The sequence below is a fragment of the Tamandua tetradactyla genome, chromosome 9, assembly GCF_023851605.1.
Source record: "Tamandua tetradactyla isolate mTamTet1 chromosome 9, mTamTet1.pri, whole genome shotgun sequence".
NCBI lineage: Eukaryota > Metazoa > Chordata > Mammalia > Pilosa > Myrmecophagidae > Tamandua > Tamandua tetradactyla.
In genome coordinates this window covers 28,821,764-28,847,415 of record NC_135335.1, presented here as the reverse complement: position 1 = coordinate 28,847,415, position 25,652 = coordinate 28,821,764, and the positions used below count along the sequence as shown (strand labels likewise).

Genomic DNA, 25,652 nt, shown 5'->3' with positions numbered 1-25,652 from the left:
TCTTTGCAAGGAGGCTGGTGCCCTTATTCTCTGGAACTTTCCGATATTCTCTCTCTTGGAAAGTGAAAGTGTGGCTTGTTCTCACGGAGAGGAGGAGCAACGAAAGAGAAGCAGCCTGGGTGCTCAGTGGCCCCAGGAAGCAGCCTCCCCATTGGTCCTGAACCACCTTCCTCTGAGTAAGAGAAACCATCTTGTTTAAGCCACAGGTGTCCAGCCTTTGTTACAGTGAGCTGCAGGGGAATTACAGTATCACTGAAAAAGTCACAACCCTTGAGAGCCGGTGCTTGCCATGCTCTCATACTGCTTTTGTGACCCAACAATTTTCGCTGTATTGGGCTATTCCTTTACCCTGAGTCCATTTGGCCAGTTGCAGAAGACTCTGGCTGAAATCATGAAACTGAATGACGCATGAAATCATGCTGTTTACAGAGAACCCGGGATTTATTTTAGCCAAATTTTAAATCCTTGAACATCCGTCCCCAGGAAGCTGTCTGAAGGACAAAAGTCACAAAATAAAACTGAAAAAATAAAACAAACAAACAAAATCCCCGCAAAACTAAAAGAAACTAGGAACTGTTTTCCTGACAACAAAATATCGAACTATAAAAGGACTTTTAAACTTATTTTTCAACAAGTCTTTAACCAGATCCCTGGGCGGTCACCAGAACGCTATCTAGTTCTGAGAAAATGAAAATCTAGGAAACAAAAGACAACTGTGGAAAAGCTATGTTACATTCAGTTCATGCCATAAATTCATTTAGAAAATGGTACACGTTTATGCTTGGTATATATTTGTGCAAAGTTTTCTACAAATACTTATCTTGGCCTGAAGGACCTGCCAAATGAAGAGACCCCTTTTCAGCCAGCTCTGTGGGCTGTGACCCTATTGTTCTCAGGCCACCCAGTGACCCAGCTGGGACCCCGCTACTGGGGCTGGGCAGTCAGCCTGTGATCCGTGAGGACAGAGACACTGTGGCACCAGCCAGAAAGGACACAGGTCAGAAGACAGCGCGCGGGCAGAATTCCCCAAGGACAGAGAAGAGGATGAAGCGAACCCAGCTGCCCCATCTCCCTCCAGCTCCCTGCACTGGTTTGGGGGTGGGGATGTCGGGCTGCACGGGAAGGGGGGCGCAGAGGAAGGCAGGACCTCTGAGTGGCTGCAGGGCCACGTGCGTGGGGGAGGGGCGGCAGAGTTCCTGCTCTCATGAGTGTGTGAAATGTGTGCGTGCATGCAACATACAAGGGGCAACTGAGTGGGTGATACAGATGGTGCCCCCGGGATGCACCTGAGGTGTGACATCTGGATGTGTACGTCCTACTTCAGCAAATAGGTCATGTCAGAGTGTGGGTGATAGCAAAGGTCTTTGTGTCATCCGAGTGTGTAATGACTGAGCTGGCAGAGGTATGCAATAGTAAGTAAGTGTGCTGCCTCTGGGGAGTATGCAAGACCAGGGAGCTCAGGACAAAGACAGTGGCTCCTGGGTGGCACCAGGATGTGTCAAGCAGGTCCCCAGTGCCCACCTCCTCTAGCCTGGCCCCACGGGGGAACAGAACCGAGGCTGGGGCAAGGCCTTGTGGGGTGCCCAGGGGCAGCCACCCCTTCCCAGGTTCAGCAGAACTGGTCCCTGGTCCTCACCAGCAGGGTGAGCTGGCAGGGAGGTCAGAGAGGGACATCCTGAAGGCTTCAGGCCTTAGCACTGGACCAGGTGGGGAAAGCCTGGCAGCCTGGGGGACTGCGTGAGCGCAGGCCCGGCAAGGGATCATGAGTGAGATGCCAGTCCCTGGCCGTGCCTAGCACTCACAGGCCACCAAGCCTTTGTGACCTGGCTCACCAGTTTCCCCAAAGGGCACCCCCATCTGGGATGTGACCTCATCCCTGCCGGGCTGTTCTCCCCAGTTTTGTTCTTGCTTTTCGTTTTTCAGAAACTTAAGCATGATTATTTAGCTATAAAAAGGAATGATGTTATGATGCATGTGACAACATGGATGAACCTTGACATCACACTGTAGGACAGAGCGTGTGTGATTGCACTCACAGGAAACATCTAGAACAGGCCATTCACAGAGACAGAATATAGAACACCAAGGGTGAGGCAAAAGAGGGAGTTATTGCTTCATGGGTGCAGAGTTTCTGCTTGGGCTGCTGAAAGAGCTCTGCTAACGGGTGCTGGTGACAGTAGCCCAATACTGTGAATGTAATTAATGCCACTGAATTGAATACTTAAAGTGGTTAAAATGGGAAACTTTAGATTCTGTATGTGTTACCATAATTGCAAAAACAAAAACCTCAAGCCTGTTATTTCCAAAATTATGGCATTTTAATTTATTACCCATGGAAACTGAGAAAGGACACCCTGTGTTCCACTCGTCACTAAGGGGACATCCAGCTCCCAAAGGACTCCCACAGCTAGTGGCCAGCCAAGCAGGCCGATGACCCCCTGACTGGACTGGGGCTGTTGACAGGAACTACGGATCTGGAGGTGTAGACTACAAACTCCAAACCTGTCTTCTCTTACACACACACACACACACACACACACACACACACACACACGATCTAAGGGAGTATCAGGCATGGGGGTTGGCTGACTCCTTTGGGCTTTACTCCCTGGCCCAGGCCAGAATGAAAGGTCAGGTTTTCTCTAAGTTGTTTGTCCCGAGGGGGGTGTCCCCACGACTGCAGTCTGCTGTGCAGGTGACCCAGGCTCTCCCTTCACTCTCATCAGCCCTTTGTGACCACCCTGGTTCATTATTACCACCCCGCAGCCGGGGAAATCGAGGTGCAGATCAGCTAGCTGCCCCAGATCACACTGCCCCACGTGCAGGGCAGCTGACACAAGAGGGGATAAATTTTACAGAATCAGAAAATACATATGAAACACATGGATTTTAAAAATGTGACCTCCCCAGCTCACCAAGGTCCTGGAAAACCTGTCACTGTTTTGCACTCTGGGCTCTGCTGGCACACATGATCACTGCAGCCCGGCCGGTCTGAGACCCAAGGGTGGGGTCTGGGCAGGGCCAGCCGCTCTGGAGGAGGCAGTCCAGCTCGGTGAAGGGCACAGCTGGAGGGCAGTTCATGGCTGTATATGAGCCAGGCCCAGTGTCCCTGGAGTCCAGCCAAAGCAGGACTTCTCTACTCGGCTTGGGCTGTCCCTGCCAGGGCGGGTGAGGACTCTCGGATGGGCCAGAAGCTGCACCCCAGCCAAGCCTTCTGTGCTCAGCTCTGCTGTACCAAGTTCAGGTTCAAGATCAGAGTTGAGAAACAAACAGCCTCCCTCATCATCTAATTAAAATGATTATCAAATCCCTGCCCACCTAGAAGGCCCAGGGAGGTGGCCGCCAGCTGGATCAGGTAGAGGAAACAGGCATCAAGGGACAGGTGGGGTGGGGGACAGGCACTCAGGTGAGGCCTCTGGAGGCTGCGGTGAGCTGGACCCAAACCCTGCCGTGTGAGACAGACCCAGGTAGGGCAGGCAGACCTGGTAAACGAACGCAAGGGGTTTTCCAGGATGCAGTATTTGCATCATTACCATCTCATCTCGGGGCCTGTCAGAAATGCACACTGACCACACCCCTGACCTGCTTAAGGAGAATCTCCAGCAGTCTGGCTCGCCATCACCGGCCCTCTGGCCTCTGAGCACCCTGGCCAGCTAGTGCAGCCGCAGGTAGGTAGGGGCGGAGTAGTTGAAGAGCAGGAAGTCCATCTTGTAGAGGTCGAAGAGGCGCCGCTGGTAGAAGGGGCTGATGTCCCGAAAGAGGCGCGCAGCCTGGTCACGCGCTGCGGCCACCTTGGACTGTGGCGGCGCAGGGAAGCGCAAGTGCGGGGCGCCCGCCAGGTCCAGCACGAAGGCGGCGTCCTCGGCCAGCGTCTCGAACTTGCCCACCACGTGGTAGCGCAGGCGGCACGGGTGACAGAGCGCGTGGGCGCGCTCCCAGTGCTCGTTAAAGGGCTCCTCGCGCCGCGTGCGCGGGTCCAGCAGGTAGGCCAGGAACTCCGCGAAGCGCACGTCGTGGCCGCGCGCCAGCGCCTCGGGGCGCGCGTGGGGCCGCAGGCGCCGGACGATGCGGGTGCCGTAGCGCAGGTGGAAGGCCGCGTTGTAGGGCCGCGTGAACTTGTTGCGGTAGGCGGACGCCAGCCGCTCGAAGGGCTCGCGCACGAAGAGGAAGGCCAGGTAGGCGCGCAGGCGCCGGTTGATCTCCGCCCGGCTGAAGTCTGCCAGCGAGGGCAGGCGGCCCGGCGCGTGCGCCTCGTGCGCCGGGATGGCGCGCGGGTCGCCGCTGGCGCTGCCGCTCAGGGCCAGCAGCACGCGCTTCCAGTTCGTGCACGCCACCTTGGGCACGTAGCAGTAGAGCAGGCCGTGCGCGTCGTCCACCAGCACGTGCCGCAGGTCCTCGGGCTGCAGTAGGCGCTGCCGGAGCGTGTGGCGGCTGCAGGCTCGGCGCAGCAGGTCACGCCGCTGCCGGTGCACTTCGGCCAGCGGAGAGCGCCGGCCCTGCGGGCGACAGCGGTTCGGGTCAGGGGCGCCCCACTAGGGCACTGGCCCCGTGGGCGCGGGGGCTGGGCGGCGGGGAACCTGGGTTTGGGGGAAACTGAAAATCTGGCCTCCGTGAGGCATGTCATGAACCCTAACATGCTGGATACCCTGTCGGGGCAGCCGCTTCAAGAATTAGGAAGGCCAGAGTAAGCCCAGTGAAAGAAGCATGCGAGACGGGATGTCAGGGTATGTTCAGCGCAGCTACAGAAATATCTGCTTGAGACTGCTTACTAAAATTCGGACAGCGTATTCCAACTGTCACTTTAATTCCATATAAACATTCCAAAACATCCACTGCAGCTTTACAGCTGCTTCCTGACTACTTGCATGAATTCAGGATATTTTTTGCTCAATAGTGAAATCAGCTCATTTTCTATTTATGAATCTGGACGTTCCTTTGGGACTCAATCCCCCACCCCCATCTCCCTGCCTACCTTCCCCTCCCCCCTCCCCCATGGATTCTAACCTCAGTGCTTGCACAGCAAATTTGCCCTCTCTGGGCTTGTCACTCCACCGTGAAATAGCAACCACCAGTGTTTATCAAGCACTTACTGTGCTAAGCCTTTGAATTAGATACCATTAAGAGGAAACTGCTGCCCCCCACGGACCCCAGCCATGGGAAGCCCAAGCCATAGCCTCCAAGCTTCCCTCTCCCCTTTCTTCAAGCCCCAGCTGCCCAAAACAGGGTCCCCATTTCAAAGAATAACCCTTCCCCCACCCTGGGGTATTTTTGCTTAAGAGTTCTTAGGGGAAAGCATTTTGATTTCTCAAAATCTCATTAAAAGCCTCAGTGTATAATAAAGCAAGACAGGCAAGTGTTGTGGAGTATGTGGAGAAATTGGGCTCCTCATGCATTGCTGGTGGGAAGGGAACATGGTACAGCTGCTTTGGAAAACTGGTCATTCCTCAAATGGTTAAACATGGAATTACCATATGACGCAGGAATTGTGCTCCTAAGTATCTACTCAAGAGAAGTGAAAACATATGTTTACACAAAAACTTGCATACCAATGTTCATAGCAGTGTTATTCACAATAGCCAAAAGGTGGACACAACCCAAATGTCCAGCAACTGATGAGCGAATAAACAAAATGTGATCTATTCATCCGAGGGGATGGTGTTCCACTGTAAAAAGGAATGAAGTTCTGATCCATATGACAATATGCATGAACTTCTAAAACATTATGCTAAGTGAAAGAAGCCAGACACAATTGGACAAATACTGTATGATAGGATATCATTTATAGGAAATGCCCAGATTAGGCAAATCCATAGAAACAGAAATTAGATTAATGGTCGCCAGGGGTCTGGGGAGGGGTCTGGAAAGGTTTCCTTTGGGGTGAGGAAAACGTTCTGGAATTAGATAGTGGTGATGGTTGCACAACCTTGTGAATATGCCAAAACATACTCAACTGTACACTTTAAAAGAGTGAATTTTTTTTAAAAAAGCCTTCAGAGTGTTTCCATTTCAGAAGAACCCAAAGCAGCACCTCAAGTGGTGGATCACCAGGCTCAGTGCCTCCGTGAGAATGCTTGATGCCAGTGGAGAGAACCTGTCTGTGTGTTTGTGAGCATGTGTGCACATGTGTGTGCACACGTGCCTATCTGTGAGTGCCTGTGAGTATGCTCACGCATGTGTGTGCAGTGCGAGTGTGCCTGCATGTACACACACATGCATGTATAAATGTGTGTGTGGGTGTGCATTCCCAAGTGTGTGTACACATGTGTGCAAATGCATGCGTGGGGGGGCTTCTGGTGCCTGCAGTAGTCTTCCAGATACGTCCTAGATACATTATGTGGAAACCTAAAGGGCAGAACATGGCTTAATATGCTTCCCAGGGTTTAATTTTGTGTTTGAAAAAGGTGGGGGAGGGAATAAAAATATTTCAGAAAGGATGGGAGGAGAAGCTCTTTTCTTTTAGACACCCATATGGAAATTGTCACAGAATTCACAAGGCTGTGATTTGCTTCAAAATCCATCCAGGTGGGGGAGGTAGAGATCCTGATGAAATAAGATTAGCCATGAGTTGATAATTGTTCAGACTGAGTGATGGGAACATGGGGGTTAATTAGACTATTCTCTCTACTTCTGTATATATTTGAATTTCCAAAGTAGAAAGCTAAAGCAGGAGACAGACAGATACCCATGCCTGTAGGCTGTGCCTGCCCTGGATGGAGCAGGTCTCAGAGGACACTCGGACCTGATGGTCTCTGGGAGAATGGGAGGCTATGGTGGAGAGATGTCCCCTTATTGTAAAAACTCTATTATGTGCTTATGTAAACTTTTTCAAAATCTCACTGTGGGGGCAGCTGCCCAGTTCAGCCACGGATGTGGGAGGACCGGAGGGATATTCAGAAGATCCCATTCCCAACCCCTGAAAGGCTAGCTCAGTGGGGCTTGGACTTGGAAGCCTAGCTCCATGTAGATGCCAGGAGAAGGTAAGGCAAGGGAAAGGAATGCCATCATTTATCGAGCACCGACTGCATGCTAGGGCCCCCAGTCGAGGTTTTGCTTCAGAGTCTTGACAATCTGCCATGCTCTTGTGGCAGAGGACATTGGTGTCCACCCAACTGCCAGTCCTGCTCATTCTCTGCCAGCAGAGCCCGACTGTGCTAAGGCATGAGCCCTGCCTTGTGATGCACCGTAGCCGGCTCTTGACCACGCCAGTCATGGCCATTTCCTTTACTACGATGGATCTAGGGTGGGCAGGCTTTAGGTAGGGCTCCTGAAGGGAAAAAACAAAACACCCAGATCTCCCTTGCTGCCTGGGATGCTCTCCTGTGCGCAGATGATGGCTGGATCCCAGGCAGCTATTTTGCACCATGAGGTAACAAATCTGACAAAAGTCAATCCCTGGAGGATAAGGCAGGCACAAAGGTAGGACATGTGCTACCCTAGATGACATCTGCCTGGCAGTTTTACCGTGGGCTGCTGGTCTCTGAACATCTCAGCAGTACGTGCGAAATGTCTAAATGGCCAAAGTAGCCTCGGTCAGCTTTTTCCTTGCTTGCTGCCTTGTGGATGTCAATACAGACACTCCTGTCCTCATCTTTGTCCCCAGATGACAAAACTGAAGCTCAGAGGAGGCAAGTTGCCTAAGGTTACATAGCTCTTAAGTAGGGAAATGGGCTCAAACTCGGGTCCCCAGAACTCAGAAGCAGGGTTGGTGCCCCCTGGTCTGGGGCTTCAAGCTAGCAGCTATAATTCTCGTCTCTCCCAGGGGGCTGGATTTAGCTACCTAGACTCTTAAACTAGCCCCAGTTGCTACAAGCACTGTGTCCTCTCACAAGGCACCTGCCTGTGCCTCAGTTTCCTTATCTATAAAATGGGGGTAGCAACAGTCCTCATCACATAGAGCAGCTGTAAGGGTTTGATGCGTTCACTGAAGAGCATGTGATAAGCAGCTTAAATAACAAACAGCTTCTTATTGCAAAAACACATGGCACAAAATTTCATGTTTCATGAAATTTTAACTGTACAATTCGGTGGTATGAATTACATGCACAGTGTTGTGCTACCCTCACCACCACCTGTCACCAAAATTTTCTGTCATCCCAAACAGAAGCTCTGATTCCATTAAGCAATAACTTCCCATCCCCCACCCCCTGTAATCCCTATTCTACTTTCTGTTTCTATGAATCTGTTTATTCTAGATATCTCAACATAGAAGTGGAATCAAACAATGTGTATCCTTTTATATCTGAATTATTTCTCTCAACTTTCAAGATTCACCTATGTTACATCAAGAGTCAGAACTGCATTCCTTTTTATGGCTGAATAATAGCCCACTGCAACCACACTGTGTTTTTCTGTTCATCTGCTGATGAACATCTGGGTTGCTTCCACTTTGGGCTGTTGTGAATTATGCTGCTATGAACATTGGTATACAAGTGTCTGTTTGAGTCTCTGCTTTCAGTTCTTTTGGGTATATTCTGGAGTGGAATTGCTGGATTATATGGAGCCAGAATGCTTATTTTGTGGATATTGTTTTTCTGGCTACAAAATGCTAAGCCTCCAGGACCTTGCCACCAAACACCTCACTGGACCCCAGGCTGTGAGGGGGCTGAGCTCCTCAGATGCCTACAGGGCTGCCTGAACTCAGGGCCCTGCTGAGAGCGTGGCCTCGAGGCAGAGCCCAAGTCTCAGGGTTGCAATGCCCTGGGTTTTCTATGTGGCCCAAGGCTAGCCAGCCACCCTCTCTGAACCATGACCTTCCCTCTGGCAACCAGAGGAGCTCTGGGCGCCCCTTCAGCTCAGCCCTTGGGGCTTCAGTAAGCCAACCCCACCTCTCACCCTGAGGGAGCTTTCCAAGGTGTGAGCCTGACTGTGTTGCTCCCAGGTTTAAAAGCATCCAGTGCTTTCCTACTGTTTCTGCTATACCTGCCGGGCAACTGCTCACCTCTCCAGACTCAGCTGGCATACCTCCTTCTGACATCCCCTCATCGCCAGGCCTTTTGCACAAGCTAGCCTCTCTGCTTGCAGCCCTTGGCCCCTGCCCTTTGCCTCTTTACCTCTTCAGGTCTCAGCTCCCATGTCCCTTACTCAGAGAGGGTCTCCTCTTCCCATTTAAACCAGGACCTTCATACTGGAGCTCTTGTTGCACCCCAACCTTCTCTTTTAGAGCACACACAGGTACACAGAGGTGTGGGGCATGGTGGGACATGACTCAGCAAGGCCCTGAGTTCCTGCAGCTCTGGAGGCATCTGAGGAGCTCAGCCCCCCCACAGCCTGAGGTCCAGCAAGGTGTTTTGTGGCAAGACCCTGGAGGCTTAGCATTTTGCAGCCAGAAAAAGAATATCCACAAAAAAAGCATTCTGCCCACTGACCTGTCAGCTTCACTGGGTGGGGACCTGGCTGTCTTGTCCATCACTGGGGATTCTCAGCAGCCTTAGCAGAGCTGGGCATGCAGCAGGTGCTTAAGAAACGCTGTCTGCTGCTGTGTGCCCGCTGTGTAGTGAGCCACATGCGTGTGGCTCTCTGAGCTGTAAGTTGTGTGTCTTTGTGTGTATATGTGTGTGCGAGTGTTTGGGGCTGTGTGTGGTTCCACCTGGTATCACTTTGCTTGCGAATAATGCAATACCGGGGGCTTCTTGCACACTTTCCTATTGAAGCAGGCACTAAAATTCAGGGATTATTTAATGACAGTCTGGGTCTGTCTTCCTGCTAGACTGTCAGCTTCCTGAGGGCAGGCACAGGGTTTGTTGTAAACTCTTTTATATTTGCCAAACCTAGAATAGTGCCTGACACAGAACATGGCCTCAAGCTATTATTGGATGAAATGATGACTGAATAGATGGATGGATGGATGGATGGATGGGTGGACGGGTGGGTGGGCGGATAGGTAGAGAGGTAGAGGGAGACTTCAGATCTCTTAATTTGTCCCCAAGATTTGTCCTTGTCACTGTCCCAGGCATTTATACGCTGGACAGAGCCTGGGTTTGCAGAGGGAGCTTCTGTGCAGAGGGCTGCCTGTGCTGTGAGTAGGGAGAGGCATCTCTGGGGGAACAGAGGCTGTCCACCTACCTGGTCCAGGTCATAGAGGGTCTGCAGTGGGCTCCGCCTTTTCCCGCTGAGCCAGCCGGTGCCTAGGTCCTTGTTTTCAAACGCTGTGGGGCACAAAGAGAGAGGCATCACTGCACATCAGACAGACTGGCCAGGAAGCAGGGAAAGGGGAGCTTGGCCAGTTCACCTCGGGCACATCTGCCCCACACCCAGGATTCATATTTCCCTGTGTGTCCTCCTGCGCCCTGGGTGGAGTGTGGGGTGCCCTGGCCAGAGCTACAGCCCAGGGGACAGGATCCTTAGTGGCACTCCTGCCCCATGTCCTTCCCTCCAGAGTTGGGGACACCAGGCAGGAGGGGCTGAGAGAGAACGTGGCACCCTGACCACCAAAACTTAGCCACCTCTAACCACCCTTCTCTCATGCCCACCCCTGGCAGCCTCATGTCTAGGGAGCCCTGCTCTGGACTGTCCATCTGTCCAGCCTCTCCAGATCCTCGATGTGGGCAGCCACAAAGGTCCGGGCAGCCATGGAGATGTTGCGGCCAGGCTTCCAGGGGTGACAGTGTACCAGGTGAAATGACCCCCTGTGGGCTCCTGCAGCTGCCTGGACTTCCCCACCAGCGCTGATGCCACCTCATGGTAAATGCAGGTTTATCTGTCTGCCGGACTTGAAGCCCCAGAGGCAGAGGCAGAGGTGGTACCTATCATTGCTACACTCCCAGTTTCCCTAAAACTGCTGAAAAAACAGTTTGCTTGCTTTATTCTTTTACCCAAAAATTGTTTTAAGGAATATTGTCAGAATATATTCAATTAATATAAAAATATTCTTAGTGATATAGACAGTGAAGCTATTGCTAACTTCGTTATCATATGCTCCTTGAACTTATTTTTAAACATAATTATGGATTAATTATAACTAAAGCTTGGAAAAGATGAACAAAGCTGACAAACCTTTAACTACATTGACTAAGAAAATAAAAAAGAAGACTCAAATTACTAAAGCCAGAAATGAAAGAGGAGACCTGATAAAAGGGCATCTACAAAAACTCTATAGCTAATATCAGACTTAATAAGGGAAGACTGAAAGCTTTCTCCCTAAGACCAGGAATAAGACAAGACTGTTTGCTCTTGCTAGTTATAGTCAACATTATACTATCCAGGGCACTTAGGAAAGAAAAAGAAGCAAAAGGCCTGCAGTTGGAAAGGAAGAAGTAAAACAATCTCTATTAGCAAATGACATGATCTTGTGTATAGAAAACCTTAAGAAATCCACACACATACACACAATTCTATTAAAGTTGATAAACAAGTTCAGCAAGGTTGCAAAATACAAGATCAATATACAAAATAACTGTACAATAGCAATGAACAATCCAACAATGAAATTAAGAAAACAATTCCATTTGCAATATCATCTAAAAGGATAAAACCCTAAGGAATAAATTTAAAAGAAGTGCAAGACTCATACACTGGAAATTACAAAACATTGCTGAAAGAAATGAACAAAGACCTAAATGAATGGAAAGACCTAAATATGGGACGTTCATGGACAAGAAGACTTAATATTGTTAGGATGGCAATACTTGCCAAATTTATTTATAGATATGACACAATCCTTATCAAAACCCCAGCTGCCTTTTCCTTTCTTTTTTTGCAGAAATTGACAACTCATCCTAAAATTCTTATGGAAATTCACAGGGATCCAGAATATCCAAAACAACCTTGAAAAAGAATAAACTTAGAGGATTCACATTTCCTGATTTCAAAACATTGTACAAAGCTACAGTAAATAAGACAGCATGGCATAAGGCTAGACACATAGATCAATGAAACAGAATTGAGAGTCCAGAAATAAATCCTTACATTTATGGTGAGTTGATTTTTGACAAGGAGGCCAAGGCAATGCCTTGGAGGGAGAAGAGTCTTTTCACCAAATGGTGCTGAGACAATTGGATATCCACATGCTAAAGAATGAAGCTGGACCCTTATCTGCCACCATATACAAAAATTCACTAAAGAATGGCTCCAAGACCTAAATGGAAGGGCTAAAACCACCAAACTCTCGATAGTAAATAGAGGCATAAACCTTCATTACCTCAGATCAGGTAATGGTTTTGTAGCTGTGACACCAAAAGCACGAGTGACTAAAGGGAAAAAACAGACGAATTGTACTCCATCAAAATTAAAATGCCCATGCTTCAGAGGACACTGTGGTTGGCTGACAATAAATCCCAAGATATATCCAGATCCTAATGTCCGGGACCCACAGAGGTCATCCTATTCGGAAAGATGCAAAATGAGATGAGGTCTTTCATCAGTAATCCTCAGTTATCAAGGTGGAGCCCTAAATGCCTCAGTGAGGTGGAGAGAGGTTATACAAACACAAGAAAAGGCAGTGTGAAAACGAAGGCAGAGATGGGAGTGACAGTCAAAACCACCAAGGAAAACCAGCAGCCCCCAGGGACAAGGAACAGAGTCTCCCCCCAGGGCCTCCAGAGGGCCTGCCACCCTGCTGACACCTCCATTTCAGGCTTCAGCCTCCAGAACTGTGTGAGAAGAAATTTCTGTTGTTTTAAGCCAGTAAATTTATGGGAATTTGCTATGGGCAGCCCTAAGAAATTAATGCAGACACGACCAAGAAGTTGAAAAGATAACCCAAAGACTGGGAGAAAATATCTTCAAATCATATAGCGGACAAGGGATTTGTATCCAGAATGTATACAGACCTCGATAAAAAGATAACCCATTTTAAAAATGGGCAAAGGATTCAAACAGACGTTTCTCCGCAAAAAGATAAACAAAAGACCAACAAGCACAAGAAAGGATTTCCACTCTTCACTTCACCCCCATGAGGCTGTCCCGAATGCAAAAGACAGACAATAACAAGTGTCGACGAGGATGCGAAGACATTGGAACACTCGGCATTGTGGGAATGTAAAAGCTGCTGCAGCCGCTGTGGAAAACCTTTTGACAGTTCCTCAGAAAGTTAAACACAGAGTTACCCCATGACCCAGCAATTCCCCTCCTAGGTATCTATACCCCAGAGAATTGAAAACAGGGCCTCAAACAGACACTTGTACACCAGCGTTCATAGCATTATTCACAATGCCAAAACATGGAAACAACCCAAGAGCCCATCGCCTGATGAATGGAGAAACAAAATGCGGTCTATCCATATAACGGGATAGTTTTCAGCCATAAAAAAGAATGAAGTTCTCTGACATGCCACAACATGGATGAACCTTGGAAACATTATGTTGCAAGAAAGAAGGCAGACACAGAAGGCCATGTGCTGTATGATTCCATTTATACAAAATGTCCAGAATAAGTAAATCCATAGAGACAGAAAGCAGATTAAAGGTTTCCAGGGACTGGGGAGACAGGGGATGGGAAGTGATTGCTTAATGGGTATCGGGTTCCTTTTTTGGGGTAATGAAGATGTCCTGGGATTATACAGTGGTGATGACTGCACAATTTTATGAATATGCTAAAACCCACTGAATTGTACACATTCAAAGTGAATTTTATGGCATGAGAATTACATATCTCAATATCTTTTTTGTTTGATCTCATAAATCAAACAAAAAAGAATATATCTGAGAACGTTTTTTGCACATCTAAGTTACACATTTAAATGTATCCAAGTGACTAGTTTACTCTATCTTGAATTCCTAGGAATATAGAGTATTCCTAAGAAGAAGACACTCAATCATTCAGGAATATGTGAGAAAAACAATATATTCATAAGAAGATGAATATTTCTCCAACCCTTGGCCCTTGCTTTCAACAGAATGGAGAGTCTGTAATGCTGCCAAGAGGAATACAGGCATTGTAAAGGAGCCAAGCGTTTTCCTTCCAACTACTTCAGACATTCGAGGAACAGATCTGAGGGCAGACTGAACTGGAGCCGTGGTCCTTAGACCTCAGCTTGCCTGGGGGCCTTTGAGGAACATTGTTGAGTCCCACACCCCCAGTTTCTGGTCCAGTAGCTCTGGCAGGGAGTGCCTAAGAGCCTGCATTTCTAACACTGATGCTTCTGGTCACCAGAATTGGATTCCATTCCTGCTCTCATAAATAGAGGTTGACTGAATGAATGAGTGAGTGAATGAATGACAGCCAGATTGGCCTTGCCCGTTTTCCAGACCCCTGCTGCCTACACCTCCCAGGCGTCCTGCATCCCTTAGCCCCCTTCCTCCTACTCCAGGCAGTGTTCCTGAAACAAGGTCAGGGCTGGTCAGGGCTCAGGACTCTTGTGCAGGGCTACGGAGGAAGACCTCCAATCTCCAAACATGGGGTCTGGGGATCTCAGCCGTCTTCTTGGCAGCAAGACATGCTCCAGGAATGCCCACTGTCATCGGAAAGTGAGCAGACATGCTGGCCGGATCCCTCAAAGTGCAGGCAAGGCCCCAGGCTGGTGGCCGGCATGTCTGGCCACCTGCAAGTGACCAAATTATAGAAACAGCCACTGCTAGCTGAGCTGTTCCCGTTAGCACAGTCACCATCCCACAGCCCCAAGAGGGAACGGACTCCTTCTCCCCATTTTGCAGGTGAGAATGTGGAGGCTGTGAGGGCTGTGGCTGCTGGCCCAGGGTCACTGAGATGGGCGACTGGGGGATTGAGGAACAGGAGCTCAGGTCTGTAGGCAGGGAGCCCCTAGTGACTGAGAAGCAAGCCTGAAGACTGGTATCTACCCCAGGGCCCCAGGACATGGAGGCCCCCTGCCTTCTGGAAACACCAACCTTCGCATGGGCTTCCTGGACAGACCACAACCTGCAAAAAATGGGGGTGCCTGCAGCAGACCCCCGGAGTCCTGTGGGCGGAAGGCGGGCACCAGGGAGAGGCCCAGAATAGCAGCCTGTGCCGGCTGTGATTACAGGGCTGGTGGCCTCTGCCCAGCCCCACCCCCGCCCATGGCAGGCCTCCTGGGGCAGTCACAGACCAGAGGGACAGACTCGGCCTGGGGAAGGACAGGGGGATGGGCAGGCCTACAGAGGGCAGGTAGGCAGGATCGGGAGGGTCAGCGGGGGAGTGCCGGAGCCTGGCCCCCCGCTCTGGATGGCCGCACTGCTCACTCCAGCCTCCACCTCTCTTTACCCCGAGCTCCTCTTGGCCTGTGACCTCTGCCCCCCAGCCTCTCCGCTGGGCTCCAGGTGCCAGGCCTGCTGTCAAGGCCACTGAAGAACAGATGGGCCAGGAGAGGCCATGCAGGCAGCACCCCCTCCTCCACCCCCGCCTGCTCTGCCAAGGAGTGGTCCTACGTCCGACGTGGAGAATGAGGTCAGTCTAGAGAGGCCACATGGGAAACCCTATGGGGCTTTCTGCTTTGAAAAGAGGAAACAAAAACAGCAGGAGGTTATGGAAGGAGAGAAAACGGGGACAGGGAGATGGAGGGGAAACAAGGGCAGAGTCACAGAATCTGAGAGCCACAGACAAGACAGAAGCCCAAACTCTTCTAAAATAGCCCCAAACAAGGCAGCTTGGGTGTGCAGCATGGGGGTGAGCCACCGGCAGCCTGGGAGAGCCCAAGGGCCCATGCCACAAGGCCCATGCTCGCTGGCCGTGGTCACCAACCCGCATCCTGGGGTTTCCTGCCCCTGTGGGCGTGATGCCCTCTGAGGTGAGGACTGGAAGCTCTTTAGCCAAGCCAAGCAGCCAGAAAAGGGGAAACAGGGCTTTTGCTGAGTGGGAGGAGCTGCCTGGGGACCCACAGGTTCGATGGGATGGTGCAACCCTTCCAGGAGCTTCCTCAGTGCCTAGAACTGTGCTGAGTGCTTTCTTCATGTGTCAGAACCAGACTGGAACCCAGGCCACTGGTGCCATGTCCTTCTGCTTCGTGCGTGCCCACTCTGCTTGTGCTGAGCTCGCCCTGCACCCCAACCTCCCCCATCTATCCTTAATGCACCCCACAAGCTGATGGTCTCCTCCAGTTGAGTAAGCAATGCCGAAATGATGGCCTGGGCGGGGGTGGGAGGGGAGAGCCAGCTGCTCAAGGACACCCAGTCGTGATTCAGGGACTGGACAGCTGCAAACCTTCTGCCAAATAAGATGTGGGTGAAACTCCACGCATAAAACACAGAAGCGTGATCAGTTGTTCTTGGCAGCCCAGCCCTGGCCAAAGAAAGGGCTGTGCAGCTGCTCGTGGGGTGAAGAGGCAGCAGCCCTTTCGTGGGCAACTGGAAACATCACCACCTGGGGAGGGTGCTGTTTGGTGACCCCCGAGCCTAGGGATCGAAGATTACGACACACGGTTTCTGGTTAATAAGTTCTACTTGCTCCCAGTTATGCAAGAGCAGACTGGTGTGAGCAGCCAGTCCAGGTGACGCTGAGCCCACGGTGAGCCTGCTCCTGGGGTCCCCCCTCCCAGACCGGGGCCAGGGCGGTGGGCATGGGTCCCCGCGTGGCCTCTGGGATCTTCTCTGGCACATTCATTCCTCCAAGAGGCTCTCCCGGGTGGCCTGTGTGCTCCAGGCTCAGGGCATTCCCTTCTGGCCACTGGGCTGCCCAAAGACCTTCACAGATTAAAAGTAATTCCACATTTTGGGGTGGGGGTGCGGGCAGGAGGAAAGCAGCAATCCCTCTATGCGTAGAGAGAATGCACTCTTGGCTGACTCTGCAAACCTACTGGAATGACTGGCTCATTCTTGGGTGTCAGTTCTGTCGGCTGTACCTCCAGAATGCATCGGAATGCCACCGTTTCTGCCTCCGCCACCATACCCACCAGGGCCAGCCCCATCGGCTCTCCGGGGACCTCGGAGGAGCCTCCTGTTTCCACTCCTTCCATCCTTGCCTCCCACCTTGGGGATCCCCAAATCCAAATGGCTTCCCAAAGGCTAATCGCAAATTCCGAACCCAGCCACCCCTCCTACACGTCTCACCGGCCTTCCTGCATCTCAGTCCCACCTTGGGGCACTGCTCTCATTTCCCGGGATATGCTTCCCAGGAACCTTTACATGGGTAAATGTTCCCATCTCATCGTTCCCAGGTCCTCCACAAAGAGGGCTTCTGCAGTCACAGCCTAAAACAGCACCCCATGCCGTGATCGTTCACACTCATTCCTTTTCGTTTACTCGCAGCATTTATTTCTGCTGAAATCATCTGGTTTGAGTGTGGGCTGATTGCCTGGAAGTGTGGAAGGTCAGCTCTGTAAGGAAGCTATCTGTTTTTCTATGAATCCCTGTGCCTCACCCAGAGTTGAGGAATACTTTTAAACACTGATGGCCCCATGGCCATAGGGAGAGCACCCCAACTTCTAGACTGACATTCAAGGCCACTCATGATTGGGCCCCAACTTACAGTAACTCTCTGGCTTCACCCCCACTATTCCCTTTCATGAACCCCGAGCTCTGCCCACAGAACTTCCCTTAATGCACCAGGCCATTTCACTCTCCCATGCTTTTGTCTGTGCCATTCCTTCTGCACGCATTCTCTTTTCATGTTTTCCCACCTGGCAAACTCCTATGCAACTTTCAAAGCCCAACTCAAATGCTCCTGCACTGGAAAGTAGAAGGGATATTCGTAGCTGGGTGACCTTGAGCAAAGTCATTTCCATTCTCTTGATCTCAGGTTCTTTCTCCACAAAATGGGATTAGTGATTCCTACTCTGGTGGGTTGTCCATTTTGCCAGCTTTCTCACAGTATTCTCTGGAGGCTGCAGGTACCTCCGAGCTTTGGACATTACTCGCCATACCTGAGGATGGTCAGCAGCATGGTGAGTGTCTATTGATTTGGTCCACAGCTGCCACTTCCCCTTTTGCTAACCCCATTGGATTTCACTTGATGAGCAAACCTCCTTTACCCTTTGTCCATGTGGTTCTGTTAAGCTGCCCTATGCCCATGGCTACTGGGAGAGGCATGTGATCCAGGCCTGGCCAATCAGCATTCCACCCTTCCCGCCACAGCAGTTGGCTCAGAGGTGGGCACAGGTGACCCAGCCCGGCCAATCAGAGCATTCCACCCCTTCCCGCCACAGCAGTTGGCTCAGAGGTGGGCATGGGTGACCCAGCCTGGCCAATCAGAGCATTCCACCCTTCCCGCCACAGCAGTTGGCTCAGAGGTGGGCACAGGTGACCCAGCCCGGCCAATCAGAGCATTCCACCCCTTCCCGCCACAGCAACTGGCTCAGAGGTGGGCATAGGTGACCCAGCCCGGCCAATCAGAGCATTCCACCCCTTCCCGCCACAGCAGTTGGCTCAGAGGTGGGCATAGGTGACCCAGCCCGGCCAATCAGAGCATTCCACCCCTTCCCGCCACAGCAACTGGCTCAGAGGTGGGCATGGGTGACCCAGCTCGGCCAATCAGAGCATTCCACCCCTTCCCGCCACAGCAGTTGGCTCAGAGGTGGGCATGGGTGACCCAGCCCGGCCAATCAGAGCATTCCACCCTTCCCGCCACAGCAGTTGGCTCAGAGGTGGGCACAGGTGACCCAGCCCGGCCAATCAGAGCATTCCACCCCTTCCCGCCACAGCAACTGGCTCAGAGGTGGGCATAGGTGACCCAGCCCGGCCAATCAGAGCATTCCACCCCTTCCCGCCACAGCAGTTGGCTCAGAGGTGGGCATAGGTGACCCAGCCCGGCCAATCAGAGCATTCTACCCCTTCCCGCCACAGCAACTGGCTCAGAGGTGGGCATAGGTGACCCAGCCCGGCCAATCAGAGCATTCCACCCCTTCCCGCCACAGCAGTTGGCTCAGAGGTGGGCATGGGTGACCCAGCCCGGCCAATCAGAGCATTCCACCCCTTCCCGCCACAGCAGTTGGCTCAGAGGTGGGCATGGGTGACCCAGCCCGGCCAATCAGAGCATTCCACCCTTCCCGCCACAGCAGTTGGCTCAGAGGTGGGCACAGGTGACACAGCCCGGCCAATCAGAGCATTCCACCCCTTCCCGCCACAGCAACTGGCTCAGAGGTGGGCATAGGTGACCCAGCCCGGCCAATCAGAGCATTCCACCCCTTCCCGCCACAGCAGTTGGCTCAGAGGTGGGCATAGGTGACCCAGCCCGGCCAATCAGAGCATTCTACCCCTTCCCGCCACAGCAACTGGCTCAGAGGTGGGCATAGGTGACCCAGCCCGGCCAATCAGAGCATTCCACCCTTCCCGCCACAGCAGTTGGCTCAGAGGTGGGCACAGGTGACCCAGCCCGGCCAATCAGAACATTCCACCCCTTCCCGCCACAGCAACTGGCTCAGAGGTAGGCACAGGTGACCCAGCCCGGCCAATCAGAGCATTCTACCCCTTCCCGCCACAGCAACTGGCTCAGAGGTGGGCACAGGTGACCCAGGCTCTGTCAGTGAGATGCATCCTTGGGACTTTGGCTGGAACTTTGACCTGGACTTTGGTAAATATGGTTTCTCTTTTGGATAGGATTGTTACACTGGTAGCGAGTAAAACCACAGCAGAGAAAAAGCCAAGTCTAAGCTTTTTCTGCTTAGAGCCCCTGGTTCCATCCCTGCCTGAAGGTGGCTTCATGTGGACTTTCAAGTTGTCTACACAGGTAAGTTGCCTTTCTGGCTTGAGCGAGTTTGAGTTGGGTTTGTCTGCCCTGACAGCTGTTGTCTGTGGATGTTTCTCAGTCTTCAAGTGGCTTTTCACTTGCTGGGATTAGGGAAGGAGCCAGGCTGTACAGGACAGGGCACTGGAACTCCACTAAACAAGGTTATAGGGTAGGAAGGTCAACCTGTGCTGGTTGCAAAGTTCTGAGAGGGGGCGGTGGACACAGGAATGGGCTCAGCTCAGCCTCTTCCAGCTGCCACTGCAACGGCCCCTGGCTGCAGCACTGGAGGCATCTGCCACTGAGTCCCTGCTCAGCTTCAAAGTCAAGCCTGTCTCAGGCCTCCCTGAGCTGCCTCAGTCCCGGCAACCTGGCTTGCTGATAGCCACTGGACATCTCTGCATTTATTCTGCATAGGACCAAAATACTGGCATTTCATTTAAAATTAAAGATGCCTGTGTGGCTGTGACACTGCCTCACTGCAGGGTGTCACAAACACTGCACACCGCCTGGACAGTGGTCTATGGTGGCCCTGGGCCCCTGATGTGCTGGGGTGGGGGGGGTGGAGGGGAGTGAGCATGAGCCAGGGTCCCCACTTGAGCTTCCTGGCTCCTTCCCCCTGGAGACCAGGGAGGAGTTGGTGGGAGAAGGCCTCAGTGAAAACACATCACCCTCTCCCAGTAAGAGCTGGGCTCTAAGAGTAGGGGTGTGGCCTGGGGAGAAAGGAGGGAAGCCATGCGGCAGGATGGGTGGAGGGGTGGGAACAGCTCTGCACCCACTTCCACATTCTCCCATCCCCGTCCCCAATTCCAGGGTGTTCTGGAAGCAATCCCACATCCCCCAGTGTCTTCCTCATCTCCAGGGTCCTGGGCCCTCGGCCAGCATTGATGGTGGCATGCTGGGGGCCGAGGGGTGTCAGGGTGGGCTGCTCCAGACACCCCATCAGTCCAGAGTCTCTGAGCCCCCCTGGGGCAGCTGGCGCCCCAGGCGAGAACATGCAGTCCTGTGGGTGTTCCCCGCCCGACTGTGGCAATGCCTCCCACTTTGGAGAAGGAGGAAACAGCTCTGGACATGCTCGCCTGGGACAAGGGTCTGAAATTTGTCCCACACCTCGGAGCCCACATATCGAGGCCAGAGACCTTCAGAGGCCATGAACCATCCCCCTTCAGCCCCCTTTGGACTCAGGTCCATGGCTGCAGGGGACACTCTCAGGGAAGCCCAGGGGCCCGTTGAGGCAGCTCCCAGGTTGGCTGTACTCTGCAGCAGAACCCTCCTCCAGGAGGTTGGGGTGTGGCAGGAAAAGCCCTCTCCAGCCCACAGGTCTCCCTTCCCTCTGCCACTAAGCCTGAAACTGCATCATTAGCTCACCCCTCACTTAGGCTGCTGAAGTCAGGCCTAAAAACTGCCCCTTGGGAGGAAGAATTCGTGGGGGGGGGGGGGGGGGGGGGAAGGGCAGTAGGGAGGATTAGGCTTGGATGAGCTGGCTTGATTAACCCTTCCTTGTCCAAGGCTACCCACAAAGCTATGATGGCTGGAAGCAGGCCCATGGGGAAAGGGTCAGAGTGAGTCTAGAAGGAGCAGAAGATTCTAAGAGATGGCAATGTGTGTGTGTGTGTGTGTGTGTGTGCACACATGTGCGCTCTGGTGGGATAGCTTGGAGAAAGGCCCATCCCAGTATAAGGGGAAGGGAAGCAGGTGCCAAGGAGGGGTCCCCCTCTCAGACCGCAGATCCCAGTGGCCGAGGCTAGGCATGAGCAGGGAAGCTGTGGGTGGGTGGGGGGAGGCTACCTGCTCAGGATGTCAGCCGCATGCCCTGGCACCTGCTCTGCCTTCTGTACACAGACTCTCTCCCTGTGAGAGTGGGAGGCCATAGAGAACGATCCCCAGCTGACAAGGCCCTGGGTTTGCTTCTCTTCTCTCACACCCAGGATGGAGGAAGGGGCAGGAGAGCTCCATGGCTAGGGAGACACACCCTCAGAGACCTCCCTGCTCAAACACAGCAGCTCCAGAGAAGATCGCCTGGGGTTGGGAGTAGAGCCACGCTCCCAATAAAAGACACCTTCAAGCCTTCATCCGAGGTCCTGTAGGTGTGAACCCATTTGTACATCGGGCCCTTTGAAGTCGCAGTTGTCAGTTAAGGTGTGGACTCATTTGTGAACAGACCCTCCCGAGCTCCTATTTAGACGGGGCCAACTTGAATCCATGGTGAGTCTTACAAGGAGAGGAAATTGGACACAGAAGTCAGTAGGCACCAGAGAGTGAGGCAGATCACGATTTGATGGAGATGCAAGCCAAGAATCCCCAAGAATCGTGGCTAGTAAGTACCAGGATGCTGCAAACTTTGGAGGAAACATGATCCTGCCTTGCTGTTGGACTTCCAGCCTCGAAACCGGAGATGATAAATACCTGTTGTTTACTGAACACAACCAGTGTGTGGTATTTGTCACAGCATCTCTGGCAGGTACTTCCAGAGGTGCACACTCCCACAGACTCTCACACCTGTGCTCACACCTATACCTGACCTGCCTCAGTTACTGGGCAAACATTTGCGTAAGGAGCCACAGACACATATGCCAAGACTCCTGGGGTCACAGACACCCCAGACCATGCCACGAAGCCCATTGGCTCAGCGAACACACGAGGAGAGCCCCCATGAGTCAGGAGGGACACCCCCCTCCAAGACAGCCAGCAAGCTCAAAGATAGGGTGCAGGGAGGATGAAAGAGTAACTGCAGCTCCCTCCCTGGGCTTGGGGAGGCTCCCAGGTCTTGCCACCTGTGTCCACACATGCAGGGGACGTGTGAGGAGCAGAGCTAGTAGGCAGAGCCCCAGTGACACTAACCAGGCCCCCTCTTGTTCAAACACTGACCTTCCCCCCAGACGCAGCCAGGGAGGGTTGGGTGGGGACCCGAAGAAGGAATCCCCTCACCCCAGGTGGGGGCTCAGCATCCCTCCTAATCCTGACAGCCAGGTGAAAAGGCTCTTCTGTTTCTGCCAAGAATCCCATTTCATTTCATGTGCCCAGAAACACTGTGAGCAGTCACTGAGTACCCATTTTATGGATGGCAATGCCGAGATTCGGAGAAGGGAAGGGATGGGGCAGCGGCACCCAGTGGGCACGAGGCAAAGCTGGAATTTGGAACCCAAAGCCTTGAGAATGACTCCTGATGCTGTCTCTCCCCCACAACCCCTTTGGCCCAACAATCCGGGGGCCCAATGGGCAAGTAAGGGGTCTGGGTATGGGCTGCAGCCACCCAGAGAAAGCCATGGTCTCTGGCTCTGAGGATTCTCATAGAGCTTCTGCTGCTGGGGGTGGGAGGAGAGCAGAACCCCCACCCCCACCCCAACACTCCCCTCCAGCCCCACAGAGAAGGCAAGTGGGACATTAGAGGCCGGATGTTGGCTGTGGTGGGTGCCTTAACCACAAAGCAGATTGTGAAACACTGCTTTAGCCATCCTCAACGGTCCCCCAAGCCCTGCAGCCTCAGTTTTCTCATTTTTGAAATGGAGAGAATAGTAATCGAGCCTCCTCCCCACCTCCGCTTTCCTTCCCCACCCTCTACCCTGGAGGTTGGTGGTAGGGTTTGAGGAAATGGTGCAAGAGAAGACTCAGCGTCATGCCTGGTGGCAGCAGTTACCTCAACTCTTAGGCTTGGTCTGCTGCCTCGGATTCCCCAGCTATTCCACGTCCTTTCCCAAGTCCCTCCCAGTGGGCATCAGGTGGAGCAGGGCTGCGGTGGCAGGGGTGGGGGGGTGGGAAAGCATGCACCTAAGTGGGAAGCAGCAGTGCCCACTGCACAGGTAGACATCTCTCTGGGATGGAGGAGTGGAAATTCCCCCCCCACGTGGGTGGACCCCTTACACCAGGGGTTTCTGGGGGCCAGTGGGTGGAGAGGGGAGAAGGTAAGCTGAGGTTTCCTTCCCCGGGCCGCCGAATGCCCTCCACCACTCCCATCTCACTGGGTCTCCCGGCAAAGTGCAGGAGGGCCCAATAGTCGCCTCTCTGGGGGATCTTAGGTGACCAGCTCCCGATGGAGAGTGGCGGTGGGGGCAAGACCCTTGCGGGGGCCCTGGGGCCTGGGGGTGGGGTGGGGGCGTCCGGAAGCCGCATGGGCGCACGAACGACCCGCTCCCCCTAACCCCTCCCCCCTCACTCCTTGGGGCCCCAGAGGAGACAGGAGGTGCCCCTACCCTCTGCCCTCCGTCTTAGGGATCCAGGGAAGGGGTTTAGGAACGGGGTTGTCGACCGGGTACCAGTCCCGCGCCCGGGCCAGTCACACTCGGAGCTGACCGATCCTCAGTTTGCGGGTCTGTGCCAGCCGGGCTTCCCCGCGCCGAGAGCCGTGCGCTGTGGAAGGGCGGCCCGCGCGGTACTCACCCGAGCGCACTGCGCGGCGCGCGCAGCACAGGAGCAGGAGCGCGGCGCCCAGACACGCGGCCACCCACAGGCGCCGCCGCCAGCAGCGCCTCCCCATGCCAGGCTCCGAGTGGCCGCCGCCCGGCTGTCCCGCTGCTGTCGGGTCCCGCACCGCCGGGCCCCAGCCCCGTCCCGCCCCGCGGCGCATACCAAGGCGCGCGGCGCGGGGGGGAATGGGGGTGGTGGAGGCGAGGGCTCTGCTTCCGGGGTGGGGGGCGGCGGCGGCCCGGGGAGGTCTGCCCGACGAGCCCCTGCGACCCGCGGGGGACCGGGGAGCAGGGCAGACGGTGGGGCGGGCGGGCCTCGTCCCTTCTCCTCCGCGCCACCCCCGCGATCGAGGGCGGCAGCCGTCCAGGGCGCCCAGGGCGGAGCCTGGGTGGGCGGGTGGGGAGCCCCGTCGCCGCCGAGGGTGAGCCAGGCGGTCCTATCGGCCTGCCGCCTTCAGTTTGCCCTAGCGTGCGCCTCTCTGTGCGCTCCCTTACATGCCAGACGCCCAAGGACTGGTCTGAGATAAGCCAGGGAGGCTGGGGTGGGGGTAGGTGGTCCCCCGGTGTGACTCCCTCAGAAACCCCACCACACCCAGTATCAAGCTTTTAAATTGCCCCTTCCTCGCCCCCACCCTGAGGTGCTTACTTTCCAGCTTGGGTCTCCAGGTCCTGCCTGAATCCTGACCCCGAGTGCCACATAAATATTTGACATCCTTTATTTATCTCATGAGGCCACCTGTTTGTGGCAGGTGACCCAATTTCTGTTAGAGTGGTGATATAAAAGCTTCCTTCCTAGTCTGTCTATGTAGGTTTTAAAATGTCTATGTGAGGAGAATATTAAATTAATAATAGTTCTACTGGCTTGAAGATATGGCCCCAAAGGTGGTGCTGGAACCCAAATGGCAGTTGAATGGGAAACCAGGGCTCACAGATAGAGCCCCAAGCTCTTTGTCCTAGCTTTAGAGGCAACTGCCTCTGAGAGCTTTTGGGGGCCTCCAGCTCCCTTCCGACTCCTGCCCACAGGGATTCCTGGTCAGCTATGCCCCCAGCAGGACCCCAGTCTTATCTAAATCTGCATCTCTGTGTCTCCCGGAAATCTGTATTCCCTGAACCAGTTTCTGCTCCTGGGATCCTCAGTCTGGGTCTCTACTTACTGGGCTGCCACCCTGTGGACAAAGGGGAGAATAACATCGGAGTCTGTCCATGTCTACTGGGGCTTGCAAGAGAAAGACCCAGTCCTGGAGGCTGACGGGAAAGGTCTTGGGTTTGGGGGCGGGGAGTGTGGATGCTTGGTCAGAGGGTGGGGGCCTCAGTACCTTCCCTGAGAAGATGCCCTCTGCCTTCTCCTGTCCTCACTGTGACTGGTGTTCACTGATCGATTCATTCAGCATGTGCTGAGGCGCCAGTGGAGAGAACAAGACAGAAGGGGCCCCCCACGTTCATGAGTTTATATTATGGATGGGGGTGGGGGTGGGATGTGGAAAATGGGAATAGACATAACGTCAGGCGATAAACGGTGGTATGAAGGAAATGAAGCAGGATAAAGGGCTGGGAGATGGGTGTATTGATAAAGGTACCAAGGGCCCCCCCTTTTATCCCCCAAACCAAACTGTATCCAGCTTTATTAAAGCTAATAGCCATGGTATTTCAGACAGGACACGGGCAGACAATCGTTAACAGCATACGACAACATTCAAAACTCCCTTGATTAGAAAGCCCCTA

The 25,652-nt window shown here is 53.3% G+C and overlaps 1 protein-coding gene and 1 long non-coding RNA gene across 2 annotated transcripts; one reads left to right on the top strand and one right to left on the bottom strand.

Moving 5' to 3' along the window:
* Positions 1-2,656: 2,656 nt before the first annotated feature.
* Positions 2,657-24,001, bottom strand: CHST13 (carbohydrate sulfotransferase 13). Its single transcript, XM_077116304.1, has 3 exons — positions 23,905-24,001; positions 10,063-10,145; positions 2,657-4,496 (listed from the first exon to the last, which is right to left on the bottom strand). The coding sequence occupies exons 1-3, from the start codon at positions 23,999-24,001 to the stop codon at positions 3,654-3,656; spliced, it is 1,023 nt and encodes a 340-aa protein (XP_076972419.1). The 3' UTR covers positions 2,657-3,653.
* On the top strand, positions 17,610-21,971 carry LOC143646888 (uncharacterized). Its single transcript, XR_013157711.1, has 3 exons — positions 17,610-17,749; positions 19,401-19,530; positions 21,456-21,971. It is a non-coding gene; the product is annotated as an uncharacterized LOC143646888 (long non-coding RNA).
* Positions 24,002-25,652: the final 1,651 nt, after the last annotated feature.